At 54.6% G+C, this 26,097-nt stretch overlaps 9 protein-coding genes across 9 annotated transcripts; 5 read left to right on the forward strand and 4 right to left on the reverse strand.

Moving 5' to 3' along the window:
- Positions 1-108: 108 nt before the first annotated feature.
- PG986_012290 (uncharacterized protein) lies at positions 109-5,706 on the reverse strand (the record flags this gene model as incomplete). The annotated part of the gene is made up of 7 exons (XM_066848512.1): positions 109-2,528; positions 3,121-4,306; positions 4,366-4,572; positions 4,656-5,295; positions 5,355-5,467; positions 5,529-5,595; positions 5,663-5,706. 7 exons carry the CDS (start codon positions 5,704-5,706, stop codon positions 109-111), a joined length of 4,677 nt encoding a protein of 1,558 aa, XP_066695208.1.
- Positions 5,707-8,961: 3,255 nt separating this feature from the next.
- PG986_012291 (NmrA family transcriptional regulator) lies at positions 8,962-10,088 on the forward strand (the record flags this gene model as incomplete). The annotated part of the gene is made up of 4 exons (XM_066848513.1): positions 8,962-9,135; positions 9,201-9,273; positions 9,356-9,615; positions 9,669-10,088. 4 exons carry the CDS (start codon positions 8,962-8,964, stop codon positions 10,086-10,088), a joined length of 927 nt encoding a protein of 308 aa, XP_066695209.1.
- A 502-nt stretch (positions 10,089-10,590) lies between these two features.
- On the forward strand, positions 10,591-11,537 carry PG986_012292 (NADH-ubiquinone oxidoreductase 30.4 kDa subunit- mitochondrial; the record flags this gene model as incomplete). The annotated part of the gene is made up of 2 exons (XM_066848514.1): positions 10,591-10,960; positions 11,029-11,537. 2 exons carry the CDS (start codon positions 10,591-10,593, stop codon positions 11,535-11,537), a joined length of 879 nt encoding a protein of 292 aa, XP_066695210.1.
- A 772-nt stretch (positions 11,538-12,309) lies between these two features.
- PG986_012293 (Satratoxin biosynthesis SC1 cluster protein 4) lies at positions 12,310-14,176 on the reverse strand (the record flags this gene model as incomplete). The annotated part of the gene is made up of 6 exons (XM_066848515.1): positions 12,310-12,652; positions 12,810-13,058; positions 13,147-13,608; positions 13,662-13,702; positions 13,763-14,000; positions 14,133-14,176. The coding sequence occupies 6 exons, from the start codon at positions 14,174-14,176 to the stop codon at positions 12,310-12,312; spliced, it is 1,377 nt and encodes a 458-aa protein (XP_066695211.1).
- A 1,479-nt stretch (positions 14,177-15,655) lies between these two features.
- PG986_012294 (uncharacterized protein) lies at positions 15,656-17,513 on the forward strand (the record flags this gene model as incomplete). Its single annotated transcript, XM_066848516.1, has 3 exons — positions 15,656-15,859; positions 16,111-16,519; positions 16,627-17,513. 3 exons carry the CDS (start codon positions 15,656-15,658, stop codon positions 17,511-17,513), a joined length of 1,500 nt encoding a protein of 499 aa, XP_066695212.1.
- A 207-nt stretch (positions 17,514-17,720) lies between these two features.
- PG986_012295 (uncharacterized protein) lies at positions 17,721-18,092 on the reverse strand (the record flags this gene model as incomplete). The annotated part of the gene is made up of 1 exon (XM_066848517.1): positions 17,721-18,092. One exon carries the CDS (start codon positions 18,090-18,092, stop codon positions 17,721-17,723), a length of 372 nt encoding a protein of 123 aa, XP_066695213.1.
- Positions 18,093-20,165: 2,073 nt separating this feature from the next.
- On the forward strand, positions 20,166-22,074 carry PG986_012296 (uncharacterized protein; the record flags this gene model as incomplete). The annotated part of the gene is made up of 3 exons (XM_066848518.1): positions 20,166-20,363; positions 20,548-21,563; positions 21,639-22,074. 3 exons carry the CDS (start codon positions 20,166-20,168, stop codon positions 22,072-22,074), a joined length of 1,650 nt encoding a protein of 549 aa, XP_066695214.1.
- A 931-nt stretch (positions 22,075-23,005) lies between these two features.
- PG986_012297 (uncharacterized protein) lies at positions 23,006-23,568 on the forward strand (the record flags this gene model as incomplete). The annotated part of the gene is made up of 2 exons (XM_066848519.1): positions 23,006-23,277; positions 23,487-23,568. The coding sequence occupies 2 exons, from the start codon at positions 23,006-23,008 to the stop codon at positions 23,566-23,568; spliced, it is 354 nt and encodes a 117-aa protein (XP_066695215.1).
- A 673-nt stretch (positions 23,569-24,241) lies between these two features.
- Positions 24,242-25,549, reverse strand: PG986_012298 (branched-chain-amino-acid aminotransferase- cytosolic; the record flags this gene model as incomplete). The annotated part of the gene is made up of 2 exons (XM_066848520.1): positions 24,242-25,251; positions 25,312-25,549. 2 exons carry the CDS (start codon positions 25,547-25,549, stop codon positions 24,242-24,244), a joined length of 1,248 nt encoding a protein of 415 aa, XP_066695216.1.
- Between the last annotated feature and the right edge of the window lie 548 nt (positions 25,550-26,097).

Consider the following 26,097-nt stretch of genomic DNA (forward strand, 5'->3'; position numbering starts at 1 on the left):
CACGGCTGCCACCGCAACACCTACGACAACGGCGACATGGAAGAACCACGCCGCACCCACAAGGGCATATGCCGTAGCCGCTCCAAACGGTAGGATTCCCGCATATAGTCAATGCAGGCCGAACTGCCGGCGGAGTCGACCCATCGCCTGCTTGAACTTCTTGTCCGTCGCGTCGTGCTGCTTCTTGGCTGCCACAAGCACCTGCTCGGCCTCCTCGATGCTCATAAGCGGGGTGCTGCCGATCGCCGGAGAAGGGTTTTCAGCATCATCTTCCTCGTCGTCCCAGTTCTCATGAGGGCTGTCGCTGTGGCTCACATGCTGGAACATGCCGTCGCTGCCAGGCGCGCTGGCGGCAATCGAGTCGAACGACTCTCGGCCGCGAGAAAACTTGGGGTTGAGCCAAGGGGCCAGCGACTGGAGACTGGTGGCATTGGGGTTCGGGAAGGACGAGTTGGACTTGTAACTACCAAGGTTCAGAGACGGAAGGACATGCTGGTTAATGCAGCCGATCGCCTCCTCGCGATGCATCTTGCCCACCGGATCCTGCGGGAAACTGCTAGGGCCCGAAGGGAAGAACGAAGGCAGCCCATTGGGAACAGCGCGACCGCTAATCAAACTGAACCCGGTTCCTGGTGCGTTGTACTTGGGGTGAGAGAACGCAGTGGGAAAGCCGTTGGTCTTTGCGACACGGCTCTGCAGTTCGAGGAAGCGCTTCTCTTCCTCCTCGGTCAAGTTGAGCACAAAGTCGCCATTGGGAGTGAGGAGTACACGGTGGCCGTTTACGGATTTGTGCACCGGGCGGAAGGCGCTAAGCTCAGCCTCATCCTCTTTGGTCACAACCGACTTTACAGTGGGCGGGAGCGAGTTGGGCACATGCTTCTCAATCTCCGAGCGGTGGTTCGAAGCCGCTTTGAACAACCCAATATCGTCGGGATCCGGGAGCTCACCTTCTTCGATGAGGCTCTGCAGGATTTCGGACAAGCTTGGTACCTCGCCAACAGCACCTTCGTAGACCGGCTCAGACCGAGGGTCTGCATTGGGATTGATGTAATCAGGAGTCAAGACTGTGGTTTTGGTCGACTCGTTCAATCTTATTGACGTGTCGATCGGTGCAGGGCTTAGGGGCGGGCTCTTGATGTCCTTGCTCTTCGACTCCTTGTTTCTCGACGAGAAATCAATACTTGGCTGGGCCTTGGTAGCCTTGGTTGGCTGGGCTGGCTTTTCTTCCACAATGGCCGGCTTGTCGGCAGCACCGGCTGGTTGTGCGAGTGTACTAGACGTAGGTGCGCTCACCGGAGTCTCGGGCCTGCTGACGGCGGGACTGGCGGTGTTGGACGGCTTAGGCTTTTTTTCCTTCTTCTGTTTCTTCTTTCGTCCTAGAATGGGGGCGATCTCGGCCTCCTGCTCAACTACCTTGGTCTCAGCGATGATGGCGGCGGTAGCTTCCTTCGAGGCCTCCTTGCGTTGCTTGCGCTGTTGGCTCTTGGTAGTCGCACGCACCGAAGCTGTGCCAATCTTGGAGGGCGGGGGCGAGCTGGTCCGAGACGCAGATACTGAAGCACTGATCACAGATGCGGAATCGGAAATGATTTCACTCGCAGGAGTCCCGGGGCGGTTTGCAGAGTTAGCAGCGGCTCGAATTGACTGGGCTGCCGCGGGCGGGATGCTGGGCGGCAGTTCTGTCTTTGGGGTCTGCACTAAGCGGAGAGTCTTGGGAGTTGGTCGAGTCAGCGGCGAGGATATCGAGGCGCTTGTTGCCGTAGGCGTAGCCACTGCAGATGCCGCAGTCTTGGCGGGTTGAGCTGTGCCAGAAGGAATCGACTCGGTGGGCTTCTTAGCCTCAGCTACCACTTCCGACACCTTGGTCTGGTTGGCAACTTTGGTAGCAGCCGCAATATCCAACGTTCCCGGTGTAGGACGCTTGTCCGCTTTGGATGACGCTTGTTTCTGGATTGGACCCTTGGTCCCTGTCTCTGTCGCCGTCTTCTTCGACTGCGCTGGCTTAGGGGTATTCAAGGTCTTGGATGGCAGGACTGGTGTAACTTTCGGTGGAGAAGTCGCCTTCTTAGAATCAAGTGCCGGGAAGTCTTCTTCCTGCAAAACAACCTTCCCTTTGGAAGCACCTGATGCCTGTGCTGCGATATCCTTGGACAGTCCACTCTCTAGAGCCAACTCGACAATGGTTTTCTTAGCATCCAAGGCGATCGGAGTGGTGTCGATCTTCGCAGTTTTCTTGGGAGTGGCTTTAGGCTTCAAAGGGGTTACTGGCTGGGGAAGTGCTGGAGGCGGGCGTGCCACAGCTGTTCCCTGGGACATGGGTGGATGACTAGGTGTCTCGGCCTCCCCGAATTGTACGATGGGGTGCGGTTGGGGATAGCCAAGACCTGGCGGCGGGCCGGGTGTCGTTGGGTGAGAATGCGCAAAGGACGCCGGGCTTCCGAATTCGAGCGGGTAAGGATCAGAAACCAGTGCATCAACCAGGGATCGGGCATCGACAACTGATTCGTCCAGGGGCAGGAGCTCATCATCTAGAACGAGAAGATATTAGCTACCGAGTCCAAAGGGAAATCATTTAAATAGGGACGTCGCTTTAGGTCGGTGTCACGTCACAAGCTCCATCGTCGTCTTCCATAAAGAGATACATGATGGTGGTGAGGGTCTAGTAGATGGGTAAAGCTATATTTGACCAGCCTTTTGGAATTTCTTTGGCTTGGCCTGTTCTGTTAACGTACATGGAATCTGTGTGGAAGACGACGATGGCTTGCCTGGCGTGAACCCATTGACCGAGTGATGCGTGAAAGGAAAAAGAATATGCACAGGTGCCAGTGCCAAAATAGAAAATGTCTTCTGAGCAAACCCGAGGAAGCGTTGCTGAGAAACCTTCGCGGTTTCCAAGTGCAAAAAAAAACGCCCGATGCAACCCCTTGACCCTAGCCTGAGTCGTGCCTCTTGCAATGCTCGCTTAAACAGCGTGATGAAAACAAAAGCCCCTTAGTACCTCTTGAGCCTCGTGCTGTAAACCATGACGCCCAACTCATACAGTATTGCTCCAAATCATGAACGAAAAAAAACAATGTACCGTCCCCCGACCGTCCTGTCTATAAAGCGACTACCACCGACCATAATTGGCACCGGCACCATACATCATGTTCGGGTTGTACCCACCTTGACTCTGTCCTCCAAACAGCCCCTGTCCGACGCCGGCATTGGTGCCCTGTTGCTGGTGAGGCAAGCGCGCCTGCAGGATGCTCGGGTCCGCAAGATCTACTAAGGCACCTCCCCCAGAGGAGGAAGTGTTAGCGTGTCTGTGCTTCTTCCCCTTCTTCTTCTGCTTAGGACCGAAGTCTTGGAACCCTCCAGGCTGTGTAGCATAGAGTGATGCCATGATGCCGGCGCCGGAAGCAGGAGCAGGGGTGGAGGACGAAGAGGGCGGGTATTGGTTAGGAAAAGAAGAAAAGTACTCACGCTTACCCGCATCATGAGCCTGTCCACTGCCAGTACCTCTGCCTCGAATCAGGTTCTGTAACAAATCATTGGGGTTGTCCTTCGATCCAATGCCAAAGCCTGAGCCACCAAACGAATGTCCCTGGCCAAACATGCCGCCGCTCACAGGGGGAGTGCCAGTTGATTTCAGACCCGGAGGAGGTCCCGGCATTGAGCTTGCATAGAACTGGCCACTTGGCTGGGAGTGGTATGTTGAAGGCATCATGGAAGATTGCTGGGCCATGATTCGGGGGTTTGCGGTCAACTTCACGTTTGTCGAGTTTGTAGTACTCTCGTTCGCAAAGCTAAAACGCGACTGCTGACGCGGATGACCTTGACCCTGGAACAGGCTGGATTGCGATTGCGGGTTCGAGATACCAGGCGGCATCTGATCAACGAAGCTTTGAGGCCGCATGAACAACTGCTGCTGTTGTTGCTGCTGTGGCGTCATGGTGCGGCTGCCGATTGAGCCGGGATTGGCAGAGCCTTGAGCATAAGCAGACGTCAGGGCTGGGCCGAATATGCCCTCTGGGTTGTTTCGCTGGATAGGTGGCTGGGTCGCGCTCCGCCGCTGATCAAACCCTGCACCACCACGCCCTTGGTCCCTGTCCTCGGGTTCTCCACCTAGTGCGAGACTACCACTCTCAGGCTCACCTTCCTCGGGCTCGATGGGCTCTGGAACTGGCTCTGCCGTCTCGCCAAGGCGATTCTCCTCCTCCTCCCGCATTGCACGTCGGCGCATGCCACCAACCATATCAAAGAGCGGGACTTCGGAATCGTCGAGCTCTTGGGGGGCTTGAAGTCCGGGCAGGCGGCAATTAATCTCATAATGTCGTTCATATCTGGTTGCGCGTAAGGATCCTTGACAGGTGCCCGTTCCACCGGCGATGGTTCCCGGTTGGGAGATGGCTCAGCAGAGGCAACCTTCTTCTCTGCTCTCCGGCTGGCCGCAGCTGGAGTCGGTGCTGGGTCGTCCTGGCTCGAATCGATAGCTTCCTGCGCTGACTCGGTAGTGACGGGCAGGGCATTCGAAATCGCGGGGCTCGATGCTGCACCACTAGTGGCATGACTACCGCGTCGGCTTCGCTGCTGAGTGGTGCGTGCCCAGTTCGCCGTTGCGGGGAGAGCCGGACCGTCGCCCCCTCGGATCCGTCTTTACTAGAGGTACGAACCATAGCCTGGGCAACGGAAGGCTGCTGTTGCGGAGGCAAACCCTGTTGCCGAGATGCAGATCGGGATGACGAGGAAGCGTTGTTGTTGTTGTTGTTGTTCGAGAGCGGTCGTTGGGTATAAACGCTGTTCAGCGAGGACAGATCCTGCCTGCTGTAACTGTCCTCCTCATCGCCGAGTTCGTGCAAGAACATGCACTGGCGGTTGCCACACTGCTCGTGCCGAAGCCAAGCGGAGCAGTATTTGGTGGTGCCAAGCTGCGCTTTGAGTACGCGATCACCGTTCATCGAGCCATTAACAGCTTGGATGCATCGGGTCGCGTCGTCCTTCTTCTCAAAGGTGACGTAGATACCAAGAGACTGCGGTGCGCCATCCGGAGCTTTGCGATTGCTAATCGAAATCTTCTGGATGTTACCGTACTGTCCGAAGAACTCTGGCCGCCGCAATGTCTTGAGAAGCTCGTCCTCGGGGACTGTAGGCGTGAGACCTGTCACATACACCAGGTTCTTCTGGACCACGCGGACGCCAACCAAGTTCTTGCGATTTCCCTTGTCAACCTCGCGCTTTTGCACTTCTTTTTGACGCTGTTCAGCCGCTCGCTTTTTCTGGTTCTTCTGGATGTTCGCCCGGAACTCCGCAATCCTGCACCAAAACTGTTAGTCCTGGTCTGCCATGGAGAGAGGGTGGTTGGATATGCTAACTCTTCTTGCGTGACAACCTTCCATTGTATGGTCTTCTCGTCGTACGGTCGCCGGCAAGCAGGGCACAGGCCGTTGAGGTTGTTCTTCAGATTGTTGAAACAGAACTGACAGATCTATGGGACAGTTGTCAGTATGCTCTCGGAGTATCCCAGGCGGTGGGCGGGGGTTTCCTACCTGATATCCACAAGGACATGGTCTAAAGTTCCTGTCTGAAAGATCAAATTCCTCGATACAGAGGGGGCTACCACCAGTTGTCAGTGTTGAGCAAGAGAGAATGCACACAAGGATTGACCAGACGGGTCACATACCAGGTATCTTCCTCCTCATCGATAAAGCTGTCTTGAGGTGCCATGATGAATATGTGAAGGCACGAGGAACAAGGATAAAAGCCCGAAGCAAGGTGATGGGTTATTCGCTGGTGGGCCGAAGTAAGCTTAACGCAACGTAGATGCCGACCACTCGAGGTTAAGAGACGGTTGCGCAGGCGTTTGCCGAGGGTGTGAATGCCCAAGGTCGGCAATCAATACCAATCGATCGCTTAGGTGGTAAAATGGTTGGTTGTGGTGGTTGCTTGGGAGGGCCGAACGGAAAATGATGTATGAACCCTATGCAAGAACGCCGGAGAGAAAATATTACACGGAGAGAAGGGACGGGGCCTTCTGGCGAAAATTAGAGTATCGAGCAGCACGGGAGGACTTGGGTGTGGTTGATGATGGAGAGGATGAATGGGGGGAGGGTGGTAGGGAGGTGAACAAGTTTGATGGATGCAGAACAGAAGCAATCTTCCATCACCTCCTGCAAAGTCGGAGTGGGCTAGGAAAGAAACGACCAATGTCCTGTGAGTCGTCTCTGGCCACTCACCACTCACCACCACAGCCCGAGCCAGAGCTAGGCTGCTTCTGTGGCCAAGAGGTGGGGCACTTGTGTCGTGCACGGTGCTGCTTGGGTACATACATGTATCAATGTATGTTGTGACAGTCCAGTCCAGTCAAGGTGATTGATTACTACTGCTTGCCTGCAACTGTCACTGTGTGCAGGTGGTCAGCTCAACTCAACTTTATCTCTTTCCTGTTCCTTTGTGACTTTGCACTCCGTCCGAGAAGGTGGAATGGCATGCAAGGTGAATGCTAAGGTTGGGAATGAGCAGAAAGCCCTGTACCCTATGTACATGTAAGTAGCGAACACGCTGTGAATAGTTCTTGCCCAGTCTACCTCCTTGTGAAAATGTAAGTAAAAAAGAAGAAAAAAATATTTGCCGAAGGTATGGCACGGTACATGCGTACTTACGCTTCAGATCAGTTTGCAAAACCGGTGACTACCCAAAGAGGAAGAACATGTGGCAATTCCATTGTGTTGTAACTCCTGCTTTAGGTAAGCTGTGGGCGGACAGAAAACACGACTGAGGTTAGAGTGCATTACATAGGTACCTAGCTGCCTTTAATTACATAAGCCACAAACGTTGATCTTGGGGGGGTAGGGCAACCATTCTTCTATTTCCACAGCAAAAACAAACATACCTACTGATCATTCAAAGCATGGCAGGCCAGCTGGATACATGTCATTATATACATCTACTCCTTCACTGAACCGCCTCAGGGATCCAAAGGCGTCTTGTATCTACTATTTCTCCTCACCCGGCCCGCACCGTACCAGAGATCTTCAGTCGAGCCCCGCCTAGCCTTTTCCACGCTGTGATCTAGCATACCCCTGAAGTTGGACCAAACTCGAGATCTAGGACATGTGTCCGGTTCTCCTCGTGGACGTTGTTTGTTCTTTCGGACACCCGAATCTAGAGATTCCGGGGCTTCTTCCTCTATGGCGATAACCCACCGTGTTACTTCAACCATCATCCGAGCATCATACAAGCCCGGTCTATCGATTATATCCACACCCTCAACCTCTCTCCTTCGCAAAAGTGGTTCCCTGCACTTGCAAGCCACGAGGAAGAGCGGCTGCATCATTGCCACGTCGAGGGCGTGACTCGATCCTGTTCGACCTTGCGTCATGTGAGCTGTAGCATCTGCCTCAAGGTTCGCTAGAGGCAAATCAACGATATAAGTAAAGCCCAGCGTGTGTGCATCATGCCCTATCTCGCAAGCAGACGTATATTTGGATACGCAGATATGAAGAGCACGATCGTGGATCAAGAGGGGGCGCAGAAGGATCGTAGGTTTCAACTCTGATGTTGCAGTATGGCCCTTGGCGGAAAACGGCAAATTGGATATGCCATGTCTTGAGCAGATTCAAGAGCTTGACGGTATCTCTCAGGAGATTGGGCGGCAATGACTCGGTTGAACTTCTTCCTGACCGTGCTGCAGCCGTTCCTTTCCATCAAAGATGATCTTTCGCCCCTCCGATGCAATTCAGGAGTCGCGTCCCGACATTGACGAACAATGTGGGTACGTCTGGGGACCGAAGCGGCGTCAGCATGTAGTGTTTCTCAATGCCCCAAACCTCGCTGCTGCGGCGCTGAAAAGTCCGAAGGGCTTGGAATATAGCATTCCTCGTTTGGATATAATCAAAGCTGTTGCTTCTGTAATGGCTTTCCAAGATGGCCAAAGCGGAACAAATATGTACCTGCATTGCCGCCGTATCCCCTTGGAGGCTCTCGACAGTAATGAAGAAGAGGCCGTAACTTCCAAAAAGTAACTCGATAGGAAACCAGTCAAGTGTGCTGGTCGTCCAGATACGTTGCTTGGCACCATGTCGCTACTTAACGTCCCGAGTGCCAAGGCTCCTTCCAGCGCATACTGCTCGGTAGCAACTACACACGAGACGAGAGTGTCCCATGAGTGGTCCCCCAGATACTGTGGAAAGTGTTTGGCGTATACCACCCGAAAATACTCGAAGAAGCACGTACTGAGGGTGCTCTTGGGTGTAAGACTGGGCTCATGATATACGAGTGACCATACACCAGGGGTAGGACGGAGATGGAGGTAGGTACCATCTGCATTATGTGACGAGAAGAAATTACATCAAACGGCCTGGTTCACGCATTGGGAACATTCATTTCGTCACACTTCTTATCACTGATCTGATAGATGGTTAGAAGACGTCTGCCATTCTTGTACGGAATGGGAATAAGGGGGTCGATCCAAATATGATTGCTTACTTGCAGGTCCGACTGTCAGACAACCTATTTGAACCTTGCGGGCACCTTGGGCGCCTTTGCGGGGTGTCTTCCACAATGGCAGGTTGCTTGCCACCAGAACATGATTCTCATAGTGGATGGACATGGCGAAGGACGTGAAACAACGCCTTGGACGATATTCTCCCTTGCTCGTGGCAACGAAGGAAGATGTCATCAAGGCCGTGCCGCTAAGCTCGATGGGGTCTAAAAAGGGTGTAGGACACTTGCTGATTGGTTGGTGCGTAAATCGATGCCATCCTTCACACCATGTCAGCTCATCTAGCCACATTTGGGTTGACTGTTGGTATATATGGAAGTTGGATTTGAAATCAACTTCATATAAGTCCTCAACTCTACTAAGCCGTGATAGAACCTATGGATAAATACGTGGGAACGAACCGGCACGAAACCAGACTATGACGTGACAGCTCACCACCGAATTTAACATCTCTTGTGTATCCTCTTGCCTCGCCTACCATGCCGAAACTCCTCGTAATATTTGGAGCAACAGGTCAACAGGGGAGCGCGTTGATCGATCATGTTCTCAACACCCCTTCGCTTTCATCGGAGTTCACCCTACGTGGAACCACAAGGAATGCCTCCAAGCCCGCAGCTAGTGCTCTGAAGGATAGGGGCGTTGAGGTCGTCGAGGTAGATAACATGTCACACCGGGCCTCCTTTTCCCCGACTTTTGCTAATAGTAATACTATAATAAGGCCGACTTCAATGACGGCAGGTCGCTGGCCGAAGCAGTGTCTGGGGCACACACAGTTTTCGGGATGACGAACTGTAAGGATCCAACCCTTCAAGCCCCTTTGTGAACATATCGGATCAGAACAAATCACTTACTACATATCTTGCGGGAACGCAGTCTGGGACGAAGGTTCTGTCGAGGTCGAGATCAAACAGGGCAAGGCTATTGCAGATGCGTCGGTTACAGCTGGAGTGACCCAGCTCATCTGGTCCTCGTCGCCGAATGTCACAGAAATGACCAACGGGGAACATGGCCTCGCCCACTTCGACAGCAAAGCTGAAGTAGAGGAGTACATTCGCAACCTGAACATCAGAAGCACGTTCTTCATGCCAGGTTGGTTCATGCAAAACCACCTGAGCATGATGCCCCTCGTGAAGGTAAGACTTACCAGGGTAAACGTAAAGGTGCACCGACTGACCATACCAAACAGGGTGACGACAGTTCTTATACTTTCCGCCAACCATGGCCTTCTACCACCCGGATCCCCGTGATCGACATCCGAGACACTGGGAAATTCCTTGCGCCAGTGCTCGCCAACCCCGACAAGTACCATGGGAAGCGCCTCACTTGCGCAGCGGCGTTCTACACTCCGATCGAGATGGCAGAGACATGGTCCAAGGTCTTAGGGAAGAACGTCGAGCTCCAGCAGGCCACCGAAGAGGAGTCATTCGCAATCCCGTTTACCGAGGAGCAGAAGAAGATGATCAAGGATGCCAGTACGCTGATGACGAAGTACGAATACTATGGTCCTACCGGCGATGATGGTCTGGCCTGGACATTGGCGCAATTGACGGACAGACCGGTGACGTGGGAGAAATTTTTGAACGACCATAGGCCATTGTTCTTGTAGTCGACGAAAGGTTGGCTTGAGTGTCATTCGTCAAGTTTCGATGATGCAGGTGGTATCCTCTCCTAAAAACGTACGGGAGTCCAGCGTGATAGTTGGCACATGTTTTAAGGAAACCGCATTAGATTGGTAGCTCATGTATCCGTCGCGATTGGTAGATATATGCGGGAAGTAACCCCGTCGAAAACCCCGGTTCTCATCAACGGGGAGAATTGCAATGAGCTTGGTGAACCCGTATGTTAAGTACTTCTCTGATATCACGGCCACAGTGGAGGCGCCACGAGCCACATGCCTGTGCTGACCAAAGCTTTTGGGCCTTACCCGGAAGAGCCTAGCTGCCCTCCCGCAGTGTGGCTGATCGGTCAATTGAAGGGCACCTGCCAATCCGGAGTTACTCCAGCCGGCTCTGCTCTGGCTCTATGATCTGTGGACGACGACATCTACAAAAGCTCCAACCCGGCATCACCATTCGACCAATTGGTCCGCCACACCAGCACTATCCACCATGGCGACCAAGCTCTCTCGAAGTAGGGCGCTGGCTTCAGCTCTACGACCCACGAAGCCGTCCATCTCGGCGCGCAGCACCGAGCAATTCGCGCGCTGCATCAGCGCCACGGCCCGCAACAATGTCGTCGCCATGCCGTCCGACGCCAAGGACACGAGGAAGGCTCCCCGCGACCACGCCAAGGAGCTCAAGGCCCCGGTCGTCAACCCGGCCGACAAGTACCAGACCAAGGCCGACGACCTGCACCGCTACGGCTCCTGGCTGATGGGCTGCCTGCCCAAGTACATCCAGCAGTTCTCCGTGTGGAAGGATGAGCTTGTTATCTACATCTCTCCGTCGGGCGTCATTCCCGTTTTCTCTTTCCTCAAGTGTATGTAGCATTGCGTCCGAGGTCACCTCGTTCCTTCCCACGGACTACCATACTAACCCAGAGAACAGACAACACTGCTGCCGAGTTCACCCAAGTCAGCACCATTACCGCCTGCGATTTCCCCACCAGAGACCAGAGGTTCGAGATTGTCTACAACTTGCTGAGTGTGCGACACAACGCCCGCATCCGAGTCAAGACCTACGCCGACGAGGCCTCGCCCGTGCCCAGTGTTACCCCTCTGTTCGACGGTGCCAACTGGTACGAGCGTGAGGTCTACGATTTGTTCGGTGTTTTCTTCGTGGGCCACCCGGATCTGCGAAGAATCATGACCGATTACGGATTCGAAGGCCACCCTCTGCGCAAGGACTTCCCTCTGACTGGTTACACCGAGATCCGCTACGACGAGGAGAAGAAGCGCATCGTGACCGAGCCCCTCGAGCTCACCCAAGCCTTCCGCAACTTCGAGGGCGGCTCCACGTCTTGGGAGCCCGTTGGTTCCGGTATCGACCGCAAGCCCGACACCTTCAAACTTCCTACCCCGAAGCCTGAGGAGAAGCAGGAGGAGCCTAAGAAATAAGAAAGAGCAAAAAAAGACCGCCGGGGACCCTGTACATAAATGTGACACAACTAGAGCTGACTCTGTAGCGGCTCCGATTCCATATAACATGATTGTGCCTTTAGAGGATTTTTATTGGTGTCTTGAAGCCATTCCTTGGTGAAGTCTTCATGGCATGGCTCCATGCAATTCTTTCCCACATCTAACCAGTCCAGGCTATTATTTAGCTTCATCTAGGGATGACAATGACTTCGGTGCAACGACACAATGGTTACGATGGATGTTGACGGGCCAATGGCACATCAGATTAATAAATGATGTCCTACAACTGGAGATGATACTGATCAGCCGGAGTCGAAAAGAGTAGCTATTTTAATTTCACTGGGTCTGAATGAGGGACTTTACTGTGATGCCGACTGATCGAACCAGGAGCCGAGATGCATCTACTTTCCGAGGCAACAAAGACAACATTGCGGAGCTTGACAATAATCTGGATTGGACTGTTCTCTCCGGCTAGTAGACAAGAAGTCCCAAGAGGAGAAGTGAAAAAATTGATACATATTTTTTCGCTACAAGGGAACCTGCTAGATGCTTGGCATCGCATATGCGATATTGGCTATGCTCGACCAACCCCTTGCTGGTTATATGTAAAAGCTTGGAAGCAATGCTACGTATGGTATCAAAAACGCTATGAACACTCAACATGACCAGCCTCCTCTTCCCTTTTCCCCTCCCTCGCTGAAATAAAATAGAACTTTTCGAAGAGACATTCTAGAACCCCCTTTACCGGAAGCTAGTGCGCCGTACCCGTCACCACTGCCGTCGACTTGGTCACCGTGATACCTTGCTCTTGGCTCCCCCGGCTGTACCTCTCCGCCCCTGAGACGTGCACCCGAGTCCTCCCCGCGGCGCCGTGGTAGTTCCAGCCTCCCTCGCCGCTGTCGCTCAGGCCGGACGACGCACCGTCGGGCGGCAGGCACTCCTCGCTGTCGGAGTGGTGGGCGGTCCGGTTATGAGAGCTGCTGCCGCCGTGATACGGCGTGTGGTGTGAGTCGTGCTTCTTAGGAGCGGAAGCGCCGAGGCCGCCGCCCCGGCCGAATGTGAGCAGCTCGTTGCCGTGATTATTGTGATGGGACCTATTTGATACTCAGCATGTTAGTATTACTTTTCTTCTAAGGGTTTGATATACGTGGATTATAACGGAATGTGAACAGCTCTGCAAGTTCATTACATATCGATTATCTCCAAGGCATGCTGGAAGACGAAACAAGACACTGCCAGAAAGTTTCTTACCGATGACTCGAGTCGGCGATATAACCCGAGCCTTTCTGCGACGGCCGGTTGCCACTGGCCACAGACAGGCAGAACCAGGAGGCGACAGTACGGTCGAAGATGGGGCGGAGGAGAGGTGAAGATGCTACCATGATAGCGATGCCCATCTGCACGCTACCGATTGTAGTCGGGATGATGGTTGAATAGGTAGGGTCGGTAAAGTCCATCCCGTATATGTAGTACAGGCGTATTGCGGTGAAGAGCATAGTGCTATACAAGACACAATGGTTAGTATCGAGCCTTTTAATCAACTCTTCTTCGCAGGGCTAGTCAGCTCCTTGTGCGTTATGTGACATACATGACAGAGAAACCAAAAATGGAAGCGAGTGCAACTTTGTGCGCGGTCTTTATTTGCAGCTTGAACACCATCCGCATGGGCAAGGCGAGGATGAGAAGATCCGACACCAGGTCGACAACACCCACCAACGCATACGCGATCTGCTTATTGCCGCATCGTCCACCAGGCGCTCTCCTGTTCCAGTTGAACTCGATAGGGGAGCACACGAGCAACGCGACCAGGATGGGCATCAGCATCCAGCAGAACGCGACGAACATGACGAAGTAGGTGGCGATACGAAAGCCCCGGGTAAAGAAGACGCGCTTCAGCATGGACAGGATGCTGAGCTTGACACATCCTATGACGGGGCCGTAGATGATCTGGGCGAAAAAGGAAAGCTTCGAGTATCGCGCAACGTGAAACGACGAGAGTTCCTTCTGATGGTGTCCTACTCCTCCCATAACGACGGCTGCCAAAGAGTGACTGCGCATCAGTAGATTGAAGTATATCCGTGAATCAGTAGACCTGCGGAGGACTTACAGATGATGTGACCCGTCACGGAGCCTGAGTAACAGAGCTGTATATCTTTATAAGCTGAGCTCCTTTGAAAGAGTTTGGTAAGTCGATGGCTCCTTACCAATGCTATATAGCACAAGATGTCTTCCACCATCAGGGGTGATAGTCCCTTAAACCGTTTTGCGAATACTCTCATCGTCGTCCAAGTGATGACCAGGGTAATCATGACCGAGTCGACGGCGATTAGGGCGATACCCCGTGAAGACAGCGGCGGGAGGTCCGTGGTGATGACTTCCGCCGCCGCCACCGGGGCAGTTGGCCCTTCTTGTTGGCGGGCAACGAGACCGAGATCCATAACCCTATTGCAGAAAGTATAGGCGCAGGCTAAAAAGGCGAAAGGGGAATCTAGCAACACAGACCATGCAACGGCAAATGGTAACTTGAACGGGAAAGTCAGCGATACCAAGTACATGGCACCGAGAGCGACCTACGCAGGATCGTAATGCTTGTATTTGTCCAAGCGACTATGGTACATGATTCAGGCATGTGGCAAGTAGTCGAAAGGCCCAGAGGACACCCAAGGCACAGTCACCAACAGCAGACGACGGCGGCGGCCCGTCTCACCACACGCTCTGACTGGCGTCCCTGCTTATAGCACATCAGTAGTCCAAAATGAGCCGTCACTCCCAAAGTAATGTCACTAGTCGAGTCTTCTCGCTTGCATGAACAAAAGTATTGCGCCACGTGCCTCCCGCCGGGTTTAGCGCATGGAACTGGTGCAAAGGCGTTTTCTGTCACGGACTAGCAACTCACGAGGCAAGCGTTTTGTCCGGAGCCAGAACCAAGTACCTCCCATTATAAGACTGCTAAACCGAGGTGTTACAAGTTAAATGCAATGGCACATAATGACATTGACTCGAACCAAAGAGGAGGGGAAAAAACAGGGGTACGCTGAGGCCCCCGATTCAACCTCGGCGAATCCAATGACAAGCTTGGCAAGAAGATGGAAGGATTCTTTCTGCACGCAGTAGGTCGAGATTACTTTCTCTTACTAAAGAACCAACATAGGTGGACATCGATCCAGACTCTGTAGGCAATTTGCATGTAAGATGTTATCGAAGCCATGGAAGCCATGGAAGCCAGGTGGATTCGCCCCAATGGCAGCCGTAGGGACGGCGTCTGCCACACTACCATAACAGAAAGAAGTGCAGAGGACTGTATTGTGCGTACCGTACACGTACTAAGATGAAGGAAAAGCCAACGCCTGCGGCGCAGTCACCAGGTAGGTACAAACAACCACAGCAGTACCCTTCCGGCCACAGGCTAGAACACCAGCCCTCGTCCCCGCCATTTGAACAGCACGCGGACAGCTGAACATCTATTGCGAATAGCACGGTATGAACGTAAAGGTTTCGGAGAGAAAGAGATAACCTTTCCTGAAGACGAAGCAGTTCCCTTTTACAATGCGCAAAGATAGATCGTGTATCTCCGACAGGCCTGCTTCCAGATTGGGCGCCAATCTCGTGTAAGGTTATACTGCGTTGGTTATAGCCATAGGGCGCAGGGCGTGCGTGGGGGGGTGGCGGCATCTTTGCAGAATGCGTCTTTTCATGGATGGCACAGAGCTATCTTTCGAGGCCATTAGTGGTGTGGCAGCATATCGACCATAACTGTGGCTCCCGCTGTCTGGCATGATGTCCAGGATCCCAAGCGGCTGAGTCTCCGCCTCACGTTGCGATCTGGGTACCCACTCCGGGATTCCATCCGGTGCTGCATGGTAACGTGTCTGTCTATACGTGTAAATAAGGGACCCAGAGTCAGGCGTCGGCCATTGTACCGAGTCTACTCGCCCACGTCTTTTCTGACCTGCATGCGACTCCCCTCGCTTGGCCCTACACATCATCTTTAATCCCAAGCATCCAGCAGTCCGGCTATCTGACGACCCCTTCGTGTGTTTCCTCTCGAAGCCTGATACGCTCGTCTTGGCTGGTGGCCAAGGACTAACGCCGCCGCCATGATGCTGTGGGATTACATTGTAGCTGGCGGAGGGTTTTCCGGCTCGGTCGTGTCGAACCGCCTCCTCCAACAAGACGGCTCTCTCAAGATCCTCCTGATCGAGGCTGGGCCCAATGCCAACGACCAGAACATATGGCCCAACGCCACCAACACCATGGGCGGCACCTACGACTGGAAACTCACCTCGATTCCTCAGGTCCATGTCGATAACCGTCCCATCGCCTTGGCCCAAGGCAAGGCTCTGGGCTGAGGTACGCTGATCAATATGGGTATGCGCCCCCTTCGTAGTACAACACGGACCGAAGCCCTCTGTGTCTCTAACATCAGTCAGGTTTATGGACATGTGGGGATAGGTCAGAGTATGACACATGGGGTGAAATGGTCAGCGATCAGCGTTGGAGCTACGACGGCTTGCTTCCTTACATGAAGAAGACCGAGCTGTACTGAAGCCAGACGGTCAATGCCGAGCAGCATGGTTATGAAGGCAAGGTCCATCTGCAGACCCCGACCTCTACCAACAGGACGTATCCCCTGCGCCAGAAGGTCCCGGAGTCCTGGGGGCAGGCTGGTGTCTCGGCCTTGCCCTCTCTGGACGCCAACGCTGGCGAAATCACTGGCGTGGCCGAGTTCAGCGAGTGCAGGGATCAGGGCAGGCGCCAGACGGCTTCCGCAGTCTACTCTCTCGATGGAATCACGGTCTTGACAGACGCCCTTGTCGCGAAAGTGCTCAGCACAGGTCCCGCAGGATCTCCTTCCGCCTCTGGCATCCAGCTCGAAAATGGCACAAGCATACTTGGGCGTGAAGTCATCCTAGCCGCCGGAGCCGTCCATACGCCACAGCTTCTCATGCTGTCAGGTATTGGTAAGTAAAGCCACAGAAGAGCAGTGGCCTCGTGTATTATCATACTCGTTGATAGTATGGTGAGAAAGAGCTAGTCTTGGCAGTGCCATATATTAACTCAACCCCAGGACCCGAGGCCGAGCTCAGCAAACACAGCATCCCAGTCAAGAAAGATCTCCCCGACGCTGGCAAGAACTACGCAGACCATATCCTCTCGCCCTCAGCCTGGAAGGTCAAGAACCCCGAGCAAGGTTGGGCTCTTGGTTCGTCCAACCCCGTCTTCAAATCGGCTGCGAACGCCCTCGGCTCCCCCGCCGACTTCGTGGTCACGACGTCCATCAAAGGCGACGGCCTCGCCAAGGCGATCGAGGCCGACGAGGGCAAGGCCCCCACGCCGGACCACCCGCTGCTCCGCAACGGCGCCTTCTTCGAGCACACCATGCTTTACACGGACTCCACCGACGGCTCGCGCGTCGGCTTCTCGGGCATCTCTCTGTCGCCGACGTCGCGTGGATCCGTCACGCTCGCCTCGGCCGACATCCGCGACTCGCCCGTGATCGACCCCAACTACCTCGCCACCGCGGTGGACCGCTACATCTACCGCGAGGGCGTGCGCCAGGAGGTCGCGGTCGCCGGCAGCACGCAGACCGTGCTGGGCCGCGAGATCCTGGACGGCGAGGCGCAGCCCGAGGGCGTTGACCAGCCTTACACTGTGGACTCGACCGACGAGTATATCGACGCGCGAATTTGGGCGGCTGCGCGCTCCGTCCACCATCCCATGGGCACTGCCGCCATGGGAAAAGTCGTCGATACCAACCTTCGTGTAAAGGGGGTATGTGGCCTGCGCATCGTCGACGCCTCGGTCCTGCCTGTCGTGGTCCCCGCTCATCTCATGGTGGCCATATATGCCGTCGTAGGGCAGGCTGCCGATATCATCCTCCAGGACCAGAAGCAATGCACAAAGTGCATACCGCCCCCTGGAAGGGGAAATAATGGAACCTCCACCGCCAGATGAGAGGTAAGCAGTGGGTAGGGAGTGCTCCTTCATGAGCCATGCACGCATACAGCACTGAAAACGGAAACCCTTTGTATGCCCTCCTCTTCCAACAATGTTTATTCAATCCTCCTCTTCTGTGCCAATATTGAATTGAAAACTGTTCATAGCCATCCATTATTCATGCCCTTTTTGGCGAAACGTCTTTTCTTGAAATGGTGCTGTTGTTCAGAAGCAAAAGAATAATCCAAGGGCCTTTCTCAACGATCGGTGGCTCTTCTTCTTGGGTTCTTTTGTCGTTCCGCGAGGAACGACTTCGACGTCGCCGCCGTTGTTGCTGTTGTTGTTGCCATTGTTGCTGCTGCTGCTAATGGCCCGGCCCTGCTTCTCCTCCTTCTCCCTGGCCTCTTTGGCGGCTATCTCCATGATTTTACTTCTAATAAAATCTTGGAAGTTCACGTCCTCTGCTTGGGACAGGAGGGGGTCGCGGACGTAATTGTACTTCGCCGCGAGTTCCTTGTACAGGGGGCTCGTCGGGTCGACGGCCACCCCGGAGTGGTTGAACGCCTGGTTGGCGACGACGTTGCCGATGGTGAACATTGTGACGGGCTATATATAGTATTGACTGTCAGCCTTCAGAGTTCGGTAAGCAATACGAGGAGCGCCGATGCGGTTGTGAGCCGTGCCGACGTGATATAGGTCGCACCGACGTGGTCTAGTGCTGGAAAGGAGCTTGGGGAATACTAACATGGTCTCTTGATCAAAATGGCTTGTCCAAAGGGCTTTGTAGTACTATTGTAATCTTCTCGCGAGAGGGTATTGGAGGACTGGCTTGTTTACTCGGCTTGCCCAACTCTCTGGAAGGGTGCCACCGGGAAGCTCGACTTGTGTGTTAACGCCAGAGGGCACAACAGCAGTTGTTACCTAGCTCCAAGAGCTCAGTGCAAAGAGCTGGCTGGCTTCAGAGACGACATAGGCTTCTTCCAAACCATTCAGAGAGACAGTGTAATAGTAATTTGTATATTTTTATTCATTCTATATCGGAGAAGCCATTTTGCAGGATCTATCCGGGCTTCCAATGGCCATCCGTCGGTCCGTGAACGTAAAGTGTCGATATGAGCTTCTTCAGATCCTAGGCGCCGTCTCTTCGAAGCTTACACACCAAAGCTGAACTCTCAAGCACCAACGCTCACGTATATCCATATGATGGCCCAGATAAAGCTAGCTGGAGGAGCAAATAGTCCGCAATGAACAGATGCTGAGCCGGGTTTGTATGTAGAATGCAAGGATGGAAAATCCGTGGCCGTCGCTTCTTAGCGTGTCCAAGCGCCTCGAAGCAGCTGTAAGCTCAAGGCGTTTCCCATTCTGCTTAGCTATGAGGCAGGTGCACTCTCAAAAAGAACCATGAGCCTTCCAGAGGTTCAGGAACGAAAACCCTGCCGTGTCCTCCTAAATCCTTGGTCAGCTCTAGATCAATGGATAATGCTCGTGGTGGCGCCAGCGGATAACGGCCATGTAGGTTCTAACGCGAGTCAATTCAGGAATGAACTTGATGCAACATCTCACTGGCTACACTTACACCGAAATACAGCAGGCAGTATTGCCGACTTTAAGTGGCAAGAGAGGCCGCCTTACACGCAGAACGGGGCGCAAACTCACGCCCGTAGGTTTTAGATATCAATTCCTGTCTCCTACGGACAAGACTAGGCTTACTCATCACCAACCTCATGTCGTCTGATAGCAAACAGAAACAGACAGAATGAAGCGATGTTTCCCCGGGTAAAGGAAAGAAGCGTTCGAGTAATCCATGTCAATGTGATCAGGTACCAACATCCCGCTCTGCAAACCAAATTATTCTCAAAAGGCGGAGGCTCACTCCTGGACCCTAGCCGAAGGAGATGGCAATGATCCGACGTCCATCGTGCTCCCGCAGACCCATCATCCATCGGGATCTAACATGTAGCTCGTGGCTTGGCCTTCGGCGCCAAGGGTGTCCTCCTGGTCGCTCTGCTGCCGTCGCCCTTCCTTTGATATGGTCCATGCCGTCTAACCGGACAATCCTGCTCCAGTCGGCGATTCCAGGTATGAGTCGGTAACTGCAGTGCGTGCATGACGATCCAGCTTGTGCTGCCAAGGAAGTCCGGCAATGGTCATTGGATTAAGCTATGTCAGCTCAGGGATCTATCCAGCAGGTGGTTGGTATATCGGCAAAAACGGAAAATGCTTGTCGCTTAAACATAGCGCCGAATCTAACCATGACGTCGGTAGCTTGTCTACGTATCCCAGATCTACTGTAGGTGCATGCTCTTGAGGGAGTCAAAACACGGCCGCGTAGCACGTCGCGTAGGACACATTCGCCTGTCGTAATTCTCGATGCGAGTATACGATGCCAGTTGCGGCATGGCAGCTAAGTGCGTGGCGTCTGACGTGTAACAGGAATTCCTTATAGATCTTGCAGGGATATGCTAGCCTTCGCATACGACATGCGGATGTGAACGAGTGGGGCTAATCAGCATCTCACTACTTAAAACTCAACCACTCGCAACCGCATCGTTTGTGGATATAATTCATAAACCAAACAGAAACCAGAAGTGGCATAGACTTTGACCTACTTGTACGATAGAGTTGAGTGGCAGCGGAGCTTAATTCGAGAGTCGCCGTACCCCCTGCGCCATGAGACTCCCATCTGGGTGCGCTGCAGCGCTGCTACTGTGCCCTGGAGCATCGGCATCCCAGAAGGTATTGACGGGCGGACACAATCACAATCCGTTGGATGCTGCCTTCGAACGGCTCGCTTTGGAGACTTTGGACGAATTCCATGTGCCTGGCCTAGCTATTGCTATTGTGGACGGCGAGAACACTTGGGCCGCTGTGAGTCAAGCCCGGCTTACTTTGTCCTACACCACATCCGAGCTTCAACATGCTCAAGCTGCCACCATCTATGCCCGGCGCACAGCGCTAAAGCCTCCCTGCGCCCGCCACCGCGCCTATTTCTTACCCAAATGACGGGGATCCGGAGCTACAGGAGATGTGTCTTTTTGCTGACAGTTCGTAGGGCTATGGCAATGCCACCCTACCCGGGACCCCCGTGACGCCCTCGACACTCTTCTACGGCGGCAGCACCACCAAGGCCTTCACCGCCGCCGCCTTCGCCCAGCTCATCGACTCGGACGCGCACCCGGACCTGTCATGGCGGACCCCGCTCGCGAGCCTGGCCCGGGAGGACTTCGTGCTGGCGCCCGAGTACGCCTGGGCGCAGGAGCACCTGACGCTCGAGGACGCGCTGTCGCACCGGTCCGGCTTCCCGCGCCACGACAAGTCCCTGTCGACGCACTACGGGCCCGACGGCCACAAGGCGACGATGCGCGACCTCGCGCAGAGCCTGCGGTTCCTGCCCATGGTGCACGAGCCGCGCGTCGAGTTTAGGTACTGCAACCTCATGTTCATGGTCGCGTCGCACGTCTTGCAGACCCTCACGGGCCGCTGGCTCGGCACCACGCTCCGCGAGGTCATCTGGAGGCCGCTCGGCATGAACGCGACGTATTTCTCGCTCGAGGATGCGCAGGCGGCTCCGGAGCACTTGGCCATGGGCTACTGGTGGGACTACAGCAGCAACAGATCCTCCAAGAACGACGGCGGTTTCGGCGAAGTCCCCTTCGCTGGGCTCGACGAGGCCAGTGGTGCGGGGGCGGTCGTCAGCACCGTGCTCGACTACGCCAAATGGATCCGCTGCCTCGCGAACGAGGAGGAGCCGCTGTCCAAGGCGGCGCATGCGGCCATTAAGACGCCCCGGATGACGCCCGTCGGAACCGGCAAGGGATGGGACGGCCCGGGCTCCTACGCCTTGGGCTGGATGGTGAATCCGTACAAGGGACACACCGTCTACAACCATGGCGGCGGGATGGAGGGCTACGGCGCCGAGGTGTTCTTCTTGTCCGACCTGGGATACGGCGTGGTCACGCTGGCCAACACGGCCATGACGAGCAATATGGCCGGCAAAACTCTGGCGTGGAGACTGATCAACGACAAACTGGGCGTAGCAGAGGAGGATAGATATGACTGGGCCGCCGCGTAAGTGAAAACCGCCAATTCCCAATCACGTACCGGGAACTACTGCAGAGAGCTAATCCAGATCAAAATATCCAGAGGCAAGAAATCTATCCAGGACATATTGTCAAGCTACGACTCGGCCGTCGACCGGCTCTACCCCGAGCGTACAGAGCAGCCACTGCCGCCGGCACTACCGCTCCAGAAGTACGCGGGAACATACTACCACCCAGCGTATCAAAACCTCACTGTCGAAGTCGACGAGGCGACGTCTTCGGGCCCTCGACAATCCTCCGAGCCGCAGCTCAAGGGAACACGCCCGAATGCCGTGTGGGACGTTTCCTACAAGTTTGAGCACGTCTCTGGCGAGTTCTGGGCCATTTTTATGGACATGGCAAAGTCACCAAACTGGTTGTCGGGCCAAGTCGCCAAAGCCGAGTTCCGGCTAGGGCCTGATGGCTGGCCCGACAAGTTGGTCGTCGAGTACATGGAGGATGGAACGGAAGGCGTAATCACGTATGAGAGGGTCGAATAAGCAAGCAGCTTGTATCACAATCGTACAGGAGCCATTTGAGGACGAAGTTTGCATGTGTAGGCGATAAATCATAATATTCATTAAGCTACGTCTATACGTGATGTCACACGTCATTTCGAATTGCCGTTGCGCAAAGACATGGCCACCATCCATATCATGAGGTGTCGACACAGAAACAGTTCCGAGTACCTAATCATTTTGAGTTAGCAAATGGTCCAAGCCAGAGCGTTGCAAACAGGATAGTATTGAAGATGCAAATTTCAGACTGTTGAGCTTGATATATTTGTTAAATCAACATAGAGATTCAGTTGGCCGTTCTTAATGGAAGTAGTTTGTCATCATGAAAAGGCATGCGGAAAGGAGAATCGAAATCGAAAGCATAATAAGACTTACCATTTGATCCTCAGCAGATGCGGTACGGGAGTCGATTGCTGAGGCTCTCTTGCTCAAGCAACGCTGACCATACCGCATCTTGGTGACCATGTCCAACACATCCTGCTCGGACTGGTTGCGGACATGGCCGGGAATTTTCCTGTGGAGGGGGTGAGTGAGTGATGTGAAGAACAAGAAAAAAGGTTGATGCGAAATTTGTCTGGTGAAATTTGTAGCTCGGCAGAAGTGGAGCCCAGGTCTGGAGAGCCTGCTGACATAAGTCTGTTCACGTGACTTTCCGACCCACTCCGTAACCGCCCCAACTCGGCCATTCTCTCCTCCAGCTTCAACCTCACCTCAAAGGAAGGACCTACCGATTGACCTGAGGGCAACGAAACAACAACCCACCAGGGGGCAAATAGACACATCTCCACTCCAACCTCAATCATTCCCTTGCCTTTTCCAGCTGGGACATCGCCCTGTCCCAATTGACCCCCGACATACAAACGGAACCATCGAAACAGAAAAGGAGCGAAAGAGCGAAATATAAAACGAAAAGATGCCCGCGATCCGCCCGCAAGCCGCCGTCCGGGCGACTCGCGCTCTCACCACAGCATCCAACCCTGTCGCCGCCAGCAGCCGAACCTTCTCCTCTTCCGCCGCCCGGCCCGCCAGCCACGGCCCCCAGTACGACCCGCCGTCCGGCTGGTTGTTCGGCGTCAAGCCTGGCGAGAAGTACCAGAAGGAGGGATGGGAGACGCCCTTCTACTATGGCTTCTGCGGCACCTTCGCCTTGGCCGCCATCGCCTATGCCTTCAAGCCCGACACATCGTAAGTAGCCAACCAGCCAGCTAGCGAGAGATGCCTCGCTCAAGATATTACACCCCACGCCCGCAACCCAGTTGGTGTCGCACGGGGCGCGCGGGACTCCGTTGCAGGCGAGGAGTCATCCTTTCACCTTTACCTCCCATGGTCGACCCCAAAATCATTGCCTTTGTCACCAATTGGTCCAGAACATTGAATACTGACTCGTTCTACAGGATACAGACCTGGGCTCTTGAGGAGGCACGGAGGAGACTAGAAGCCGAGGGCATCCTCGAGGACCCGGAGAAGAAGCGATAAGAACATTCCGACCGGGCTTCGTGGATGGCTAGGTAGACGGATGGACGATGGATGACCATATAGAGCAGGAAAACCGGATGAACGTCTGGGAGACAAAAAAAAAATAACCACAAACGAAACATTACCCAACTCCCAAAACGGAATGACAGGGTGGCGGCTACCCAAGGACGTCATGTGTGCCTTCTGAGCTTGGCCACCCCCGCCTTCCGTCTCGCGAACACCCTACACATCTGTACATGAACCTCGTTTTTATCGTTTTCACTCTCATCTTTTCCAACTGCCGGCTTCTTGCCGTTTGTTGTCTGTACCCGAGTTAGAGATGCAGCATTATAGAACTGGGTTGCTCCCGAATGATTCGGGCAGGGGATCACAGCAGGCAGTCCCTGAAGAGAAGACATTTTCCCCTATGTATAATCACGCATCTCAATGATCTGTCGCTAAAACATGGATTTTACCCCTGGACTCGCATTGCGTGATCCATGAGTGCAAACATTTTTAGATGTTTGGCTGAACTTTAGCCTAAGGCTATGTACGCCATGCGCCATACCGATTTATTTTATTACAACCGTCCTTGGCATGATGCACAAGGATGGCGCCAGTAAGTAGCAAAGTTACTGGTCGTTCTATTAGACTCGTCCAAGCTCTCCCATCCGTCCGTTGGCTAGGCATCTTCTTAACAGACGTGGCTCCACTCGTGCTCCTCGTCGCCGTACTGTCGGGCCTCGATCCAGCCCTTCATGCGCAGGGCAATCTCGCCCGACTCCTCGTGCTCGCTCAGCCCACAGTCCACTGCCTCGCCCTTCCAGCTGATCGTCCGGACGGGGCTCACAATGGCCGCCGTGCCGGCGCCGAACGCCTCCATCAGGCGGCCCTCCTTGGACGCCTCGGCGACCTCCTTCATGGTGTACTTGCGCTCCGAGATCATCCAGCCCTCGGGGGCGAGCTTCTCGCGCGCGAGCGCCAGGATGGAGTCGCGGGTGACGCCGGGCAGGATGGTGCCGTCGAGGGGCGCCGTGAGCAGCTCCTTCTGGCCCGTCTCCTTGTTCTTCATGGCGACGAACATGTTCATGGTGCCGACCTCGGTGACGTACTCCTGCTCGCCGAAGAGCCAGAGGTTCTGCTGGAAGCCGCGCGAGGCCGCCTCCATCTGCGGCACGATACAGGGCGCGTAGTTGGCGCCGAGCTTCTTGTCGCCCACGCCGCCGGGCCAGGCGCGCACGGCGTAGTCGGTGGCCTCGAGCGACACCGCCTTGAAGCCCGTGGGGTAGTAAGGGCCGACGGGGCTGGCGATGACGTAGAGCAGGGCGCTGCCCGGCGGGCCGACGCCCAGCGTCTTCTGGGTGCCGATCACGGTCGGACGCAGGTACAGCGAGTAGCCGCGCTCCTCGGGGATAAAGCGCGATTCGAGCTTGGCGAACTGGGCGATCAGGTCGATGACGGCGGTGGGCGAGAAGGTGGGCAGGGCAATGCGGGCCGTGGACTTGTTCATGCGCTCCATGTTCTTATCGGGGCGGAACAGGCGCACTTGGCCGTTCTTGTCCTTGTAGGCCTTCATGCCCTCAAAGCATTCGAAGGCGTAGTGGAAGACACAGGTGGCGGGGTCGAGGGACAGGTTCTGGTAGGGTGTTATTTTGGGTGCCAGCCAGCCATCTTGTTGTGTCCATTCTATCGTGAGCATGTGGTCTGGGTAGTGAAAGTCAGCAATAGGCCCCATGGTAAGTCATGCCAGCGTAGTGGCTGTACCTGTGAATTCCCGGCCGAAGATGAGTTTGGCGGGGTCCACGAGCTCCTTGGGAGATGTGGTCTTGGTGATCGACAGCCTGGAGGGATCGACGTCGAGGGGCTTTGCGCTCGAGGCGGCCTCGGGCTTAATGCTGTAGCATCGCGCTGGTTGACGGGCAGCCAGGCTCAGAGGAAGCAGCTGACGCGCAACAGGGGCTCTGAAAGCTCTTCCGGCGCGCGGAAGGAGCTGTCGCAACATGATGGGCGGTTGTGTATGAAGAATGCAAGTCTAGCAAGATGCTGGTGTAGCCAAATGAAATGCAGATCTATTGTATTGCTGTATGTTCTCGGATGGGCAGTACCTGACTCCGGCCAATTGGGTCCAGTCAAGGTCGGATTATTTGTCAACGAGTTCCAACGGGTGCTCAGCGTCGGGGCTGCAGCGTATGATATACTCGAATCGGGAAAAAGTGATTGGGCGTGGAAAGGCGTGGCCCGTAGCGCTATCGGAGGTCGTTCTGGGCCAGTCAGGCGATTGGTATTGCCTGATCCGATCGGACTGATTCCAATCCAGGGTCCATGCCAATCAGTGCTCAATTGATCCATCCGTCATGGGCAACGCCGCCAGTGCTGCAGCTGAGCTGCAGTTACCGTACAACATGAACCCCGCTAACTTTTAGGTCTTGGGTACTTTTGGTACTACTCTTGGTACTGTACCTACCTAACTTATTAGTTGCCGCCAAGAACCTCAATCCTCTGCAGAGTGGCTGCCCGGCTTGGCTTTACGGGGCGCTCGAGTGGTCGATG

This window comes from Apiospora aurea, assembly GCF_038362705.1.
Source record: "Apiospora aurea strain CBS 24483 chromosome Unknown utg000008l_segment0_segment0, whole genome shotgun sequence".
NCBI classification, from domain to species: Eukaryota; Fungi; Ascomycota; class Sordariomycetes; order Amphisphaeriales; family Apiosporaceae; genus Apiospora; species Apiospora aurea.